The sequence below is a fragment of the Phasianus colchicus genome, chromosome 8, assembly GCF_987193195.1.
Source record: "Phasianus colchicus chromosome 8, bPhaCol1.hap1.1, whole genome shotgun sequence".
Lineage (NCBI taxonomy): Eukaryota > Metazoa > Chordata > Aves > Galliformes > Phasianidae > Phasianus > Phasianus colchicus.
In genome coordinates, this window is record NC_143443.1 from 24064814 (window position 1) to 24080192 (window position 15379).

The 15379-nt window shown below is 41.1% G+C and overlaps 2 protein-coding genes across 3 annotated transcripts; one reads left to right on the forward strand and one right to left on the reverse strand.

The window, feature by feature from the left end:
- The first annotated feature begins 136 nt into the window (after positions 1-136).
- TAF5 (TATA-box binding protein associated factor 5) lies at positions 137-10862 on the forward strand. The gene is made up of 11 exons (XM_031597537.2): positions 137-913; positions 2103-2343; positions 3467-3782; positions 4372-4535; positions 4968-5103; positions 5590-5710; positions 6420-6549; positions 7222-7386; positions 7807-7984; positions 8119-8296; positions 9558-10862. Exons 1-11 carry the CDS (start codon positions 400-402, stop codon positions 9773-9775), a joined length of 2361 nt encoding a protein of 786 aa, XP_031453397.1. The 5' UTR covers positions 137-399; the 3' UTR covers positions 9776-10862.
- Positions 10863-12511: 1649 nt separating this feature from the next.
- Positions 12512-15366, reverse strand: ATP5MK (ATP synthase membrane subunit k). 2 transcript variants are annotated; one of them, XM_031597548.2, is made up of 5 exons: positions 15275-15366; positions 14702-14749; positions 13499-13596; positions 13322-13417; positions 12512-12589 (listed from the first exon to the last, which is right to left on the reverse strand). In XM_031597548.2, exons 3-4 carry the CDS (start codon positions 13583-13585, stop codon positions 13325-13327), a joined length of 180 nt encoding a protein of 59 aa, XP_031453408.1. In that variant the 5' UTR covers positions 13586-13596; positions 14702-14749; positions 15275-15366; the 3' UTR covers positions 12512-12589; positions 13322-13324. The 2 variants fall into 2 exon arrangements, with proteins under 2 accessions (XP_031453408.1, XP_031453410.1); XM_031597550.2 differs by having other exon boundaries at positions 15272-15347.
- Between the last annotated feature and the right edge of the window lie 13 nt (positions 15367-15379).

The following is a 15379-nucleotide window of genomic DNA, read 5'->3' on the forward strand; positions in this document are numbered from 1 at the left end:
AATCAACCTCGAAATGGCACAGTCTGAGAGACATCGTTGGTCTTCTCCAAGCAGGATACCGGAGGCAGTATTGATTTTTTAATACAAAGTCAACGTCACTTTGAATACGATCTCTCACATACACGCACAGAAAGTAGCGGTGCTTCCCGTGGTTCGCGCCCATGCGGTCACCGGTCCCTGTTTGCAGCAGGACGCCCGCGGAGCAGCACCGCCGAACACGACGCCCTGCTCTCTCAGACCACCTCGCTGCCGTAAAGCCCTCCCGGCAGCGTCGCAAAACGAAGCTACGAGCGCTCTGCCAGTCACAGAGGGCGGTGCCCTTCCTTTGCCCTGATTGTCGCAAAAACATTCGCGCTTGGCGGCAGCCGCCCGCCACCGGCGAATGGGGGGCGATGCAAGATGGCGGCGGTAGCTGAGGAGCCGGCGGAGGTTGTCGCGGTGAAGCCGGACCCAGAGGCGGAGACGCCGCCACAGCCCCCCGCCGCTCCCCCCGCCACCGCCGCTCCCCCCGCTCCGTCGGCCGCGGCTGCGGAGGGGGAGGCGGCGGGGAGCGCCGGGGCCGCGTCGTCCGGTAAGCCCTCGGCACCGGGCCCGGCCGCCTCTCCGGCGGCGCTGGACCGGCAGACGCTGGTGGCCGTGCTGCAGTTCCTGCGGCGCAGCAACCTCCGCGAGTCTGAGGAGATCCTGCGTCGCGAAGCCCGCCTGCTCGGCGAGGACCTCGGAACCGCCGCCCTCAGCCCCGCCGGTGCCGGGCTCCCGGGAGCCCCGGGGAGCGAAGGGGATGCCAGCAGCAGCGAGGCGCTGCTCAGCCGGGTCACCGCCGCCGCCGCCATCGCGATAGGAGGCAGCGTCGCCCCCGTCGCCTCTTCCAGCCCGGGGGTGGCGGCAGCGGCCGCAGTGCCACCGGGTAAAGGTGAGACCCGTTCGGCAGCTGCGGGAGGGGGGGCCCGCCGGGAGGGACTCGGTGTGCTTCCCGCTGCCCCGGGGCTCTGTGATGCTGAGGCACGGGCTGTGTTCCCCAGGGTGGCTCCTCCCGGGACGGATAAGGCTGCACCCCAGTCCTCGGGGGAATCGGTGGTTCTGGCAGTCTGCCGTGCAACTCCAGAAGAGATCGCGATTTTGAGGTGCACCTCTAAGAGGAGGGGACCGAGGATAGGCTGTCTGTTTTACTTGCTGGGACCACTGTTGGAATGAAAGGTGCTTCTCGTTGTCTTTGGCTACCAGCTCAAGAAGGCCATCACGAGAGGCTGAAGATTCCCTTTGTAGTTAGAGGTGATGGCTGCAGGGATGTTGCCAGAGCCACGATGTACAAACTGCTGCATTTCGAAGAAGGAGCAATAGGGTGCCCGTGGAGAAGGCTTTATGCATTTCTAGTGCCAGCTGACAGCAGCTTTAGTTGTTCCTCAGATAGAGTGTAATAAAGTTTAATGAAGATGTTCTGTGGGGCAGCTTTACGTAATATTGGAAGTGTTTCAGGAACTTATATGTCTGAACGGCAGTAAGACTACAGTATGAAGTCAGCTTGTTCCTGGCATCAGCTGGTAGGAGATATATATATATTAAGATAGAAGACCAAGAGATGAAAGTGTTTAATGACTGCCATAAGAGTGTTAGGAAGTGACAAAAAGTCACTGCCCTGTAATGGCTGTTAAGTGGTCTTGGTAAATTGTTCAGTTGATTAACTTAATTTGCTTGCTTGTTAGAAGCAAAATAATTATAGTGAGTATATCTTACAGGCTTAAAAATATTCAGCTTCTCATTTGGCAGTTTCTAGCCCTTGCAGTGAAGGATTCTGATGTGACACTAGCTTTTTTTCACTTAGCTGAGTTAGGCACTATGTTAAATACTTTGTAGGCAGCTTTTGGCAGGGAGGGCACAAAAAATGACAGGCTGTACTAGAAGAATCAGTTGCTGGGCTATAGTTAGTGTGCCACCATCCTCTCAATTGTATCACTTAAAGGTAGGGCTGAACAAATGCAGTGTTCTGCTTTGTTCTGAGTGCCTCACCTCAGCATAGCAGTTCTTAGCCACTGTGTATTTGCTATTTGTGTATTGCTCTTCAGGACAGCATTACAATCTGGTATATGCTAACGCTTTTGCAGTTGGAGGAGGAGTTGTTGTGGAGGATCAGCCAGATGTGAGTGCAGTGTTGTCTGCCTACAATCAGCAGGGGGACCCAACGCTGTACGAGGAGTACTACAGTGGTTTAAAAAACTTCATTGAGTGTTCCCTGGACTGTCATCGAGCCGAACTGTCTCAGCTGTTTTATCCTCTCTTTGTGCACATGTACTTGGAGTTGGTCTACAATCAGCATGAGAGTGAAGCTAAGTCTTTTTTTGAAAGGTAAGTGATTTTAATTTGTGTAATTCCATTATGTGATGTTTGCTACGTTGATTAAGTCTGTTAGTTGTAGTGGCTGGCATAGGTGTGTGTGTGCATATGTGCATATATACATATACAAACACATGTTCTTCTGTAATGCTGAAAGGACTTAAAATCTGTGGTTTGCTGTTAATCCTTTTCCAACCTCCAGTATTAGAAAGATGTGCAAACTCCATGCTTTTGAACAGTACACATGCAGATTTTAATGGTGTTTATGTTGAGGTGATGGGTTCCCTGCTGCAAAGTATCAATGAAAAGATGCTGCTGCTTTAGGGAAAGATTGTGGGCTCATTTTCTAGCACTTGAAAGTTGCACTGAGATCCAAAGCAGTGCAGTCTATAAATGTTTACAAATATAGTATATATATTTAAATTCTTCTAAGATTAAAGGAAATAATTTATTGTTAATACATGTTTTTCGTGTGCTCTTACTGTGTTTCACATCTTTATCACTTGAGGATAAATTTAAATTTAATTTATATTCTGGGGTCAGACCAATTATGAAACATTTTAACCCGTGTTTATCCCTCAAATATGGTCAGAAAAAAAGTTCTTTAAATAGTTAAAATGTTCCCTGCCACAAGTATCTTAAATGATTTGAATTAAAAATGGAAACTTATTTTCATGTATGTCAGCTATTAGATAATGTGAGTGGAAAGTGAGGAATGTGTTCATTGTTAAATGTGCATATTCATGTAATGAGTCAATTATAAATACATCCAGGTAGTCTTACATAATAAGAAATGCCTTGTACTTTATGGCACCACAAATTGAAGTTTCATTTATGTAAATAGATGTATTAGTGTAACTATTTACTTCGGGCAGTAATCCTTCGGGCATATGCATTTCTGTGTACTCTCTTCATCTTGTTTTTTTTAACTCTTGACTAATTTTACTGTGTCTTATAAGTTGCTAATTCCTTGTGGAAGGAATTTTATTCCAGCAGAAAGTTCATTCCATATATAGTTATTGAGGAAACTTTGGAAGCTACTGTGTTTCATGCTAAAATGATGTAATTAAGTGTGCACTTAGGAGATAACATTTTCCTAATAAATCTTTTACCACACGTTAAATTATTTCAATAGATTTCATGGAGATCAGGAATGTTATTACCAAGATGACCTCCGTGTATTATCTAGCTTAACCAAAAAAGAACATATGAAAGGCAATGAGACCATGCTGGATTTCCGAACAAGCAAGTTTGTTCTGCGTATTTCCCGTGACTCTTACCAACTCTTGAAGAGGCATCTTCAGGAAAAGCAGAACAACCAGATCTGGAACATTGTTCAGGAACATCTCTACATTGATATTTTTGATGGAATGCCTCGTAGTAAGCAACAAATAGATGCTATGGTTGGAAGCTTGGCTGGGGAGGCAAAACGAGAGGCAAATAAAGCAAAGGTATGAGGAAAAGAATGTTGCTTTTTATTATTGAATGTTTCCAGAGCAGTTTTTCAGGAAGTACTGACTATTGCTACTTTAGATCTTAAAAGACAACATGAACAAAGTAAAGAAAGAGTTCTGTACAAATAGATGTTATCAGAAGTAGAGAAATCATAATGTGTCACTGACCAGTAGAAGGAACTGTGAGAGACAACTCTGTTCTGCTTGCTGAATTAGATTTGAACTCATGATTTTGCTGTCTAGTTTTAAAATTGACCCATCTGGAAGCAATCATTCTTACTTCCAGTTGTTACTGCAAAGACTGGGTAGTTCTCAGTAGCGTAGTATCACAATGCCACACAAATAAACTATGTAAGTTGCAAGGAATTTGCTTTAGGGAAGTACTAAGAGATTGTGGGAGAACTCACAGTTGTCCAGATCAATTGTTGGGTATAACAGCAGAACGTGTATTACACTCGTGACAGGCTAATCAGTAATGAATGCAGTAATGTTAAATTTAGTGGAGCTGTCCCTTTCAGACTGAAAAATTAGTTTTCAGTAATAGCAACAGTTACCGTTATGTGATACGTATCTTATTGCCTTGCAGGTTTTCTTTGGCTTATTGAAAGAACCAGAGTTTGATGTGCCTTTGGATGATGAAGATGAAGAAGGAGAAAATGAGGAAGGAAAACCAAAGAAGAAAAAACCTAAAAGAGACAGCGTAGGGTCAAAAAGTAAAAAACAAGACCCTAATGCTCCTCCTCAAAACAGGTACCAAGGGAATGATGTGTAAAGAACTCTTGTTAAATCCAGCATTATCATGCCAAATGTACAATGCTGGTCATGTGATGTTTTTAGCTCTTTGTCCATTTCAGCTGTAGCCATAAGACTTCAGGGGATGTAATGCAAAGCTTAGCATATAACCTTCTGTCTTTGCTCTTCATGTCAATCTAGATTTCCCTTGATTTTATTTGGTTACTCCCTTATCTTTTCTAGCCATACTCAATTAGTTACCTCGTTTCACTACCTGTCTGAAATTCTTAAAGCTATTGCTTCTTTTTCTCATCAATCTTTTATGTAGTATTTCATTCTTCTGAATTTATTTTGGTATTTGAATATTGAGTTACAAGGTTGCATGTGAAGATTCTGCTTTCTCTGTTTAAATTGACAATATGGAAAGTTCGTAAAAATGTGCGCTTCTAGAATTCCTCTTCCTGAACTGAAAGATTCAGATAAACTGGATAAAGTGATGAACATGAAGGAAGCTGCCAGACGTGTGCGTCTTGGGCCAGAGTGCCTGCCTTCCATCTGTTTCTACACGTTCCTTAACGCTTATCAGGTTGGTAAAAGAAGAATTTGGGCGATGTGAAGGAGGGAATCAAAATGATAAACTTCACTCTTAATAAAGAAAGAAGGCTGAAGAGTTAAGAGTTGGTTATCAGAGTATTTGGAACATTCAGAATTCTACTGATAGACTTCCTTAAGCTAATTTCTACGTTCCTTGGGTTTGCTCTGATTTTGCCTTAATTCTCTCTTTCACTTTTCCTATGTGACCCTGAGTGTATTCTACAGAATACAGTAGAGAGTCGATTTGCACCAAAATACTGGGAAGCAGTGCTACTTTGTCATCATTAACTATGCCTCGTCTGTATATCTCTCTAGTGGTGCAAGAATATACGTGTTAATTTCAAATATGTGTTTGTCCAAACTGTTCTATTTTTGTTAAATGAGTATAGTTAATTCTCTTTTTAGTATATTAGATTTGGTAATGTTTGAAATACATTGTGAAAGCTACTAACAACATCAGTGGCTATTTTGTCTATAGGGTTTAACTGCAGTGGATATTACAGATGACTCTAGCATGATTGTAGGAGGCTTTGCTGACTCTACAGTCAGAGTGTGGTCCGTGACTCCGAAAAAGCTACGTAGTGTAAAAGCAGCAGCAGGTAATTGAATCAAAAAAATTTAATGTCAGTGTGTATGGTTTATGTCACATGTGTTTTGTGTGAACAGAAAACTGTGTCTAATCAGGAGAGCTGTTTTGAGCAGTTGCATGTTGTTACTTTGAAGAAACACTGTGCACAGTTGTATTTTTGCATCTTATCATTAGAAATATATATTTTGAAAGGAATGAGATGTCTGGTAGTGTACACCTACTGCCAGGCAGCCTGCACACAAGTGAACAGTTCTTAGTCTTGGTTCTGAAAAGAAATGTGGTTGTGGTGTTCAGCAAATAGTAGCCTACAGATGGAAAGTTATTTTAAGTTGTGTGTAGTGGGAAGCTGTCAAAACACCTGTTTGTGCCATATTAACTTTCTGGGAAAAGACATGAAAATTTGTCATCTCGAGAAGTGTGTCTTAAGGTTAAACAATACTTGTATGAAAAATAAACCCATCAGGATTTTATCTATTATGACTTTTTATTGATTTTATCTATTATGAAGACTTGTGAAAGAGTGATTATTTATCTAAAATATTATTGTCACCTTTTACAAGGGTAGAAGTGCCATTGTATATACTTCACCATGACCTATTTCAGGGTGCTTTTGTTCATGAGTTACTTATCGCTTTTGGAGAAGATGTTACTTGTTTTCATGGCATTTGTCTTTGAACCTCTGGCAGTTGTTATGATGCATGAACTTTGTAATATTGCAGACCTCAGTCTGATTGACAAAGAATCGGATGATGTCTTGGAGAGGATCATGGATGAGAAAACTGCAAGTGAGTTGAAGATTTTATATGGTCACAGTGGACCTGTCTATGGCACCAGCTTCAGTCCTGATAGGTAAAATAAAGTTTTCAAGCTAATTAGTTTGCTTCTCTTGGGTCTTAATTGTATGCTATGAATGTGAACGTGTTTTTAAGGCAGTTTTTTCCAGAAGATTAAAGTAACTCTTGTGTCTTCTTTAAAATAGCAGAATTTAAAACAGTGTGTAAGCTACACAAGAGACAACCATCACAGAAATACAGCTGAGAAGTAAACTTTCTGCGGAACGTGAATGTAGAGTCTATATATGATCTATACTCTATACGTGGAGTCTATTCATAATTTCTTATGAATTAAGAAAAAGAATTCATACCGGGATCACATTCAGGGAATTGTACCATTTAGTTCAGAGTTACATTAAGATTATTTTAGAGTAATATAGCATAGGTTTTTTTTTTGTGTGTGTGTGAATGTAATGTGAGGGGTACACAGCAATACAGAGGGCTGTATTGCTGTGTCATCAGAATTAATCATCAACATTCAAATGTCTCTTTTGCATAAGGACCAAGGGCTCAATTCTTCCTGAACGCTTTATTGTTGCTTACTTCACTGAAATGCTGATTTACATGGGACATACTAAATGGTAGCTGCCCAGTGGAGATTTTTATGTATCATAGAATTACAGAGCTTGTGCAGTGATTACACAGTGTTAATTTGATATGTAATGTACTGTACTTTCTCCTGTGACAGGAACTACCTGTTGTCCTGTTCTGAGGATGGTACTGTCAGATTGTGGAGCCTCCAAACATTCACATGTCTGGTGGGATATAAAGGACACAACTATCCAGTATGGGATACACAGTTCTCTCCTTACGGGTATTACTTTGTGTCAGGGGGACATGACAGAGTGGCTAGGTAAGAAATTAGATAAATTTTCTATTTATCAGTTTTGTGGTGAATTAACCCTGAAGGTGATTATTGGCTGATATACTATAGGCTAACCTATTACGGGGAATACATTTTATTACACGTGAGTTAAAATACTAAGCAACTGTTTTAACATATATATTTTTTTCTTTTTCAACATACATCAGAGATAGCATCCTCATATATGGTCATTTCATTAAAAATATTTTCTCCTGCTGTTTATTAACTATGAGAGAATATTCTTTATTTCTCCCTTCTGAAAAGCATAGTTTTCCAGACAGATCCTGCTAATTCAGTAAACTTATCAGTAAGAAGCCACTCATATAATTGCATCTTTTTTTTTTATTACCGTGCAACAGATTCTGGACTTTATGGGGGCTCCCTTTATTACAAAGCTTTTCTTTTCAGACTGTGGGCAACAGATCATTACCAGCCATTACGGATATTTGCTGGCCACCTTGCAGATGTGACATGTACTCGATTTCACCCTAACTCCAACTATATTGCCACTGGCTCAGCAGACAGGACTGTACGGCTCTGGGATGTTTTAAATGGGAATTGTGTAAGAATATTCACTGGACATAAGGTAAAGGCACATCACCAATGTGACTTAATTTCTATGGTGGGATTCTGAAGAATACAGCGTTCAGAATACAGATGACTGACTAAGTAGGCTTAATTAGCTTGTTTGGCTTTCCTCTCTGCAAATGTCTTTTGTAGGGTCCGATTCATTCATTGGCATTTTCACCTAATGGACGATTCCTAGCTACAGGAGCAACAGATGGCAGAGTTCTGCTGTGGGATATTGGACATGGCTTGATGGTTGGAGAACTGAAAGGGCACACTGACACTATCTATGCGCTCCGATTCAGTAGAGATGGGGAGATTTTAGCATCAGGTAAAAGTCACTGGAAGCAAACAAGTTTCCATTGTGTTCCATCTATATGAAGTGGGATTATGTAATGGATTCCTTAAGATGTGGAAGACAAATTAGTCATTTTCTTAAGCAGAGGCAGCAAATTAAAACTAATGGTACAAGGTATTCTGGGAACTGAAGGAAAGGTGTTACACAGTTAATTGATAGTGAATGTTGGGGTCTGTGTATAGTGTTGGTGTAAACTGAAGTCAGAAATATCTCTAGGGGAGACAAGAAGTGGCTGGACTTAAAGATGCTTGGGGTACTGAGATGGGAGGAGAAGTGGGTGGTACATAGCAGGACTTGAAGAGAGGGCAAGAAAATAAGTAATTTGTAGCCTTACTGTTTCTTCATGCTAGATTTTTAATATAAAATTATACATCAACAATCAGGTTTATGAGCAGTGGAACTTGTAAAGTTTGCTTGGTTTTCCTGTTTGTCCACATGGATACTCTGGTGGCTGATTTGGTAGGGCTCTTTTGCCACTATTTTCACTCTGTGAAGGCACAAAGTTTCATCTCTGTGAACTGTTGTCTTAAAATGCATAGGAATTTAGGAAATTCCAAATTTGCTCTGTTGTTAACTAGTTGAAGTTAGTGAAAAAGTTCAAGTTACTGATAGAAGAAATAATGTACAGATACTGTAAGCTGTATCCTAAGTAATTTCCTTACAAAACCAGGCTAGGAATTTATTTAGTTCCCTGTTTCTAACTGCAGTGCTTTAAGAATCCTAAGTGAGCCGCTTCTATAGAGTGAATGCTTCCAGAGTGCAGGCTTGATCCAGCCTGCAGGGTGGTTCCTCCAGCTGACCAGTGCTCCAATGAAAGCACAGACCACTGGGCCTGCAAAATACTGAATCTTCCCTCTATCAAAGAAACTATTCCAGTATTAAAAAAAAAAAGTTATTGTGTGACTTAGAATCATAAACATCTGGTGGAGTTGGCGTGTAGCCCTAAGGTTGTCTTGCCTTTTCAAGTGCTGGCTGATAGAATGGAAACCCAGATGTTCTGAGAGATGCTTCTTTGCACTTTATCCACAGTGTGTTCCTGTTAGATTACAGGTGATAGCTTTTATGTGTGCTTTTGCTGTGTTAAAGGCTTGTTTAAAAATGCTTCATTGCAGGTTGAGGGCTTAGGATTCAATTATGAGTAATTCAGCTTTGTGAGTATTAACTCCTGTTGTGTTTACTTGCTGTCTAGTAAGGAAAAGACTTTTAAATGTTACTTTCCTTTTTTCCCTTTTAGGTTCAATGGATAACACAGTTCGGCTGTGGGATGCAGTGAAAGCATTTGAAGATTTAGAAACAGATGACTTTACTACAGCCACTGGACACATAAACTTGCCTGAAAACTCACAGGACTTGTTACTAGGTACATACATGACCAAATCAACTCCAGTTGTACACCTTCATTTTACACGCAGGAACTTGCTGCTAGCTGCAGGAGCCTACAGTTCACAGTAGATCAGGAAGATGTAAGACTGGCTGTGCCAAGTTGTTGCAGCAGTGACCTCAGGATGTGAGATGAAGAGAAATGTCTTGTATGGTAGGGTGGACTTCAGCAGTCCATTGCAGGAAAAACAAAACTATGTAAACTAACTCAAGCAACATCTTCTCTGTTCTGCTCTCGTAATTCACATATTCTGCTCTCACAGTTTGAAAATGCTGGAGATTGACAAGACAATGTGAGTTTAAAGGAAGGAGTTGTTTCATGGTGCTTTTGATAAATGTATACGTACACATATATATACATATATGTATGTATATGAAAATGGCTGTCTCCTCTCAGAGATGGTATTGAGCTCTGCTGAAACTTCTGGAAAGTTAACAGCCTTGGTGTTTGTTCTCAAATGATTTTTTTAAAGCACTTAATGTACGGTTTGGTAATGTTTAACCAGTCTTAAACACAGGTAAAAACTTCAGACTCAAAAAAGAAGAATGTAGTTTAACTCACTATAGCCTGGGCTGGGCAACAGGTATGGTGAGAATATTACAGCAACAAATGGGGCATTGAAAGAATAACCCCAGCAGGCAGAGGCTTGTGGGGAACTGCAGAGAAGTTACATGTAGTTTTTATGCATCTAAGTACCAAGTCCTGAGAAGATTTCAAACTTCTATGCTCTTTTGAGTTATTAGAAATGCAGATCTTGTTATTCTGTTCTGACAAGTAGCTGCTGCTGTGTGATAAGCAACACAAATTGCAATGTGAATTCTTTGGAGGGAAGATCTGGGGGGGAAACTGACATTCATCATCCAAATTTAAAAACAGTATACTTCAACCCTCATATGTTTTATTAGATTTAAAAAGCTTCAAAAATCTTTCAGCATATAGTTTAATACATCACACTGTAAAACTAGTGAAGGATCAAGAAATTGCAGAGCAAAAAGCTTAATCAGTCCTCACTATGCTATCAGTTTGCTTTTGAAAGGCTGGCTTGTCTGCTTGTGTGACAATTGCCACCCAAAATAACCCCTGCTGTACTCCAGTAAGTCTTGCTGGACAACCAGTAAAGCTCAGAGCTTCTAAGGAAAAGTAAAACATACAAAACACTGGGAGGATAGACCGTGTTTTGGGGTCTATGAATGGGAAAGGCCTCTTAAAATCTTCTTCAAACTACACACAAGAAAATCTCAGTTTGTATTCCCTGATACTTGCAGTAGAGGCTCAGGCACTTAAACAATCTGCTGGCTCTCTACTGAAGATGCAGAAAACTAAGACTTGACATTTCTAAGGTAAACAAAGAACTACCTCCTATCTCATCCTTTTTCTGACTAAGCCTTGGAGTAAAGGGGCATTGGGGCATTAAATGTCAAAATAAGGGTGGAAAATTCATAAGGAAGCTAATTTGGAAACTTTCTTTAAAGACAAATGGTTAAAACTAAACTATTATGGATTTTATCTGTAAAGGTACATCAAAATTTCCTAGCACTCAATATGACCAGCTGGACTTAAGTAAGATTGTAGTAAATTAAGCAAGTTACCTAAAAGCACATACAGCATTGAGAGCTTGAAGAAAACACTGCCGCATTCTGCCTTTTTATTTTGTACAGTTTTATACTTTTGATAGTATAATAAATACTAAAACCACATAGCTTGTGTCTATAGACTGTATGTTGGAAGAAGATGCTTTCTTTCCTTGACAGCTGCAGTGGATGTGAGAGTAGTGCTTTTAAATGTGAGTACTCTACTAGGAGAAACAAAGTAGTTCAGCAGTTGATGACTAGTTGTTTAACTTATATTTAGTTCTAACTGTATGCAATACATTTTAGCCAGTTGAATGCACTGTTACAAATTTATTGTTCACCTGGAAAGTCATAAAGGGCAGAGGCTCTTGATATAAACAGGACGGAAAGACTAGTTTTATGCAGAAGGATGGCTTTAATAATAAATTAAGGCTGGAGGGAGAACAGAAGAACCTCGTGTAACCTCCTCTGACCTACACTCTTTTTGCCAGCAACCATGCTTACCTCCTAAGTTTAGGGTTTTTTTGTCTCGTGCTTTTAAATCACAGGTCCCACATTCAACCCTTGTTGCTGGTGACCTGCCAAGAAGCATTGTGCTGTGTAATCATCTTCATTGAAAGAAATGAATTTTACTGAACTTTGTTGTAGAAAAACAGTGGGTAGAGAACATGATATTCTGGCTTTAGGGGTGGGCAGGGAGCTGGCTGTATATATAGGTCAACATTTTGAGAAAGTAAGGAATGTGTGCTAGGATTTGATCACGCTATCGTGGGATGCTTTCACTCAAACCCAGAAAGATTCTATGCAAAATACAGGCAACAGAGGCTGCAGCTGACTGCTGTTCTGCATTGCATTATCATTAATGAAGTAATGGTTTCCATGTAAGCTAGTAGCTGGAAGTGTAAAAAAAAAAAAAAAAAAAAAAAAAAAAGGAGTAACCAGGACAACCAAGTATTGCAAGCCATGCAAGTTTACTGATGTCCACTATGACACCTGGCAACACAGAGATGCTTTGAGCAGCTGTAAGCTCTGTGCTTGTCATGATCATGCTGCTGAGATCTTTCCTAAATTACTACTGAGTGCTCAGGTCATTTTAGGATGTGTTACAACAACAAATGATATCAAATACTCAGGAAAGAATCAGCTACTCCATCTTCACTACAAATTATTTTTGAAATAGGAAAAAGTACCCCACTTCTGCTTCTTTGCACCGTGTCATATTTTCAATAAAGCAAGTAATTGTTTATATTTTATTAGCCATCACAGGACATCAGCTTCCTTTACAATGATTGGTGCTTCAGACATGCCAGAAACCTGCCAACAGATGAAAGAGCAAACATATTAGTACCACTGTGCAAGGCTTGCTATTTGAGCATCATCCCTTCCCACAGTCCAAACAGTTCTACATAAAAGCAGGCAAATTTCAACATATTAAAAAAAAAAAAATGAAGTAGTGTCCCTTTATCATAAACAGTAATAATAAGCTGAAGCTTATTGTTTTCTACCCATTTTGCAGGATATGAGGACAACACAAAGGTTTTTTCAAAAAGCTATTTCAGTGGAAGTGTATTTGAAAGTGGACTATATATTGTAACACTTGGTTTTTGCTATGGAAGAACAAGCTCAACCACTTCCCTATGGTCCTTGCCTATTCAGGTCTCAGTGCATACAGCTTTAGTGTATAGTGCTCCTTTTCTCTGTTCAAAAGAAGGTCTTAACAATGCAGCATTAATCTCCTCTTAGTTATTCCTCCTTCCTTGTTTACTCCGCATGAGGATCCCTAGCCCTGCTTGGCATGTCTAAAGAACAAAAAGAATAGTAGTAACCCATGATTTCTATAGACCCCAGTAATGACCTAGTTTGTTCAGGATGCCCCCTGCCCCCAACAAAAAAGTGACTCTATAACATAATTAAGGTTTAAAATTGTGCACAAAATTCACGTCTGTGTTTCTCCTCCTAGTTATGCTTTGTTACTAGCAGTTTTTTTGTCACTCTTTCTTCCTAGCTGGAATTGAATCATTTTCTAGAAGAACACTGGCCGCTTACCATTTACTTATCTGCCACAGCAGGAGTCTTCTTTTTAGGTCTGAGCTTGAAATACAAGACGAGCATTGCAATGCCTGTATACGTTGCTATTACATACTGTAAAAAAAAGTTTACCGTCAGTCTAAAACTCAGAAAACATCATTATTACCAGACTACAAAATCTGTCATGATACGTACATTCCTTCTGCCTGTGATGGTGTAGGAATTGAAGTACTTCTGAAATCCAGTGAACTGGTGTTGAGATCCTGAGTCATGGCCAGCCATGGTTGCTGGTTCTAACAAGCAATACAAGACAGTTAATAAGTTTTACAGTCAGTTGGACAGGATCAATAGAAGATAAAACTGATCTCCATGCTGCGCTTAGTTCTTCCACTGACAGCTATTAAAATGTTTCCAGAACATTTAACACACTAGATATACACTGAAAAACGGGCACATTCAGGGCACTGTATCTTAAAAGGCAGGAAAATAAGGGGCTCTGAAAAGGAGAGCACTTCAGACTTTCCAGAGTTCATTTAACAGAAATTAAAATATGTAAGAAGTAACAACAACAAAGGAATATTCCTGAAAAAAAACCTAAACCACCCAAACTGCTAGTCCTGCCTACACAACCATTTGGTACAGTTTTTTAGCAATTGTTCAGGAATTTGCAATACTTAATGAAAATAATTCATCCTAAGCTCAGCTGGGGAATAGCTTCAATTGCACATCCAAAAGCTCAGCAGTGACCTGATTCAGGCAAGACCACTGCTCCACTTTGCAATTCAAAATGCTGCGTTGCAACTTTCATACTATATTACAATACAAGTGTTTGGTCAGTAAAACCTCTGCTCACAGTTGCACGTTACTATTGTATCTTACTTGACCAGATTGGGCTAAAATACATATTTCTACTCAGTTTTCAGCTATACCAGCAAGCCAACTGAGGCAACTACGGGACCTTATAAGTGTTTTCACAGGTACAGAGAAATCACCAAGCACATGAGAGCACACCTTTGCATTTTGTCTGCATCCAGACCAAAATTCCAGGTCTACTGCAAGAAGCCAGTTAACACAATAGCCTATCAAACATACAGGAGCATACTTGCAGAATCACTCCGTAGCAGAGGCACCTCTAGAGATCACATAATCCAACCCCAACCTGATCAAAACAGGGTCACTCATGGACTTGTCATTAGGTTTTAAGTATTTCCAGAGATAGAGGCTCCACAAATGCTCTGCAGAGCCTGTTTCAGTGTCTGACCATCCTTACAGCACAAGAGGTTTTAATGCTTAGAGGTATCTTTTCTAAGAGTATCCTTCTCTTATGCTTAAGGAAGCCTTATATTTGGGACAGATACTTGTTTACTTTATAGCTCAGCTCAAAGGAAGCACACGTACCGCACACTACCTCCCAAGCTTGGCAGAGATGCTGAAGCCCCTGGCACCCTGTAAAATAGAAACAGAAAACGGGTGTAGCTGGTTCTGCATTCATGAACACAACCCCTGCACAAACCCGACCCTGTAACACCTCTACTATGCGGCTAGAGATGCCTGCCTGCACCCTGCTGATGGTGAAACAGCAAAGACCCTCAAAGAAACCTCCCCAGACATTTACAGTAGACGATTTGAAAAGCCAACCTTATCTTTTATTTACACAAGACGAAGCAAAACCCTGAAGAAGAGTCACTGGGAAACTTTCGAGGGCGGCTCGGAGCCCAGACAGCGCAACACACGCTTTCCTTTTCAGAAGAGCTCTCTGCCCTCGGCCTGCCTTTCACAGATGCTGCCTCGCCACGGGCCGGAGCCAGAAAGGCGGCACAGCGGCTGAAGGTCGCGGACGCCCTTGAGAACAGCCACAGCCCAACACCACGTACAGCCGTCCTCCCATCCAGCGGCAAAGTCCACCAGAAAGAGCAGGAGGCAGAGACCCAAGCCAGACAGGCTCCCTCCCACCGCAGCCGCCACAACTACCTCAGCCGCCTCCTTCCTCAGTGCTTCCCTCTGCCCTTCTTCAGTGCCCTCCCACAAGATGGCGGCCGCCCAGCTGCGCGCGCAGCCACCGATCCTCACGCTGAT

What these genes read in the sequence shown, in the direction of transcription:
- TAF5 (XM_031597537.2), top strand. Translation starts at nt 400, where the DNA reads ATGGCGGCGGTAGCTGAGGAGCCGGCGGAGGTTGTCGCGGTGAAGCCG. An exon ending in AATGCTCCTCCTCAAAACAG is followed by an intron (nt 4,536 to 4,967) that starts GTACCAAGGGAA and finishes GTGCGCTTCTAG; the next exon opens with AATTCCTCTTCCTGAACTGA. An exon ending in CGTTCCTTAACGCTTATCAG is followed by an intron (nt 5,104 to 5,589) that starts GTTGGTAAAAGA and finishes TTTTGTCTATAG; the next exon opens with GGTTTAACTGCAGTGGATAT.
- ATP5MK (XM_031597548.2), bottom strand. Translation starts at nt 13,585, where the DNA reads ATGGCTGGCCATGACTCAGGATCTCAACACCAGTTCACTGGATTTCAG. An exon ending in CCATCACAGGCAGAAGGAAT is followed by an intron (nt 13,418 to 13,498) that starts GTACGTATCATG and finishes TTTTTTTTACAG; the next exon opens with TATGTAATAGCAACGTATAC.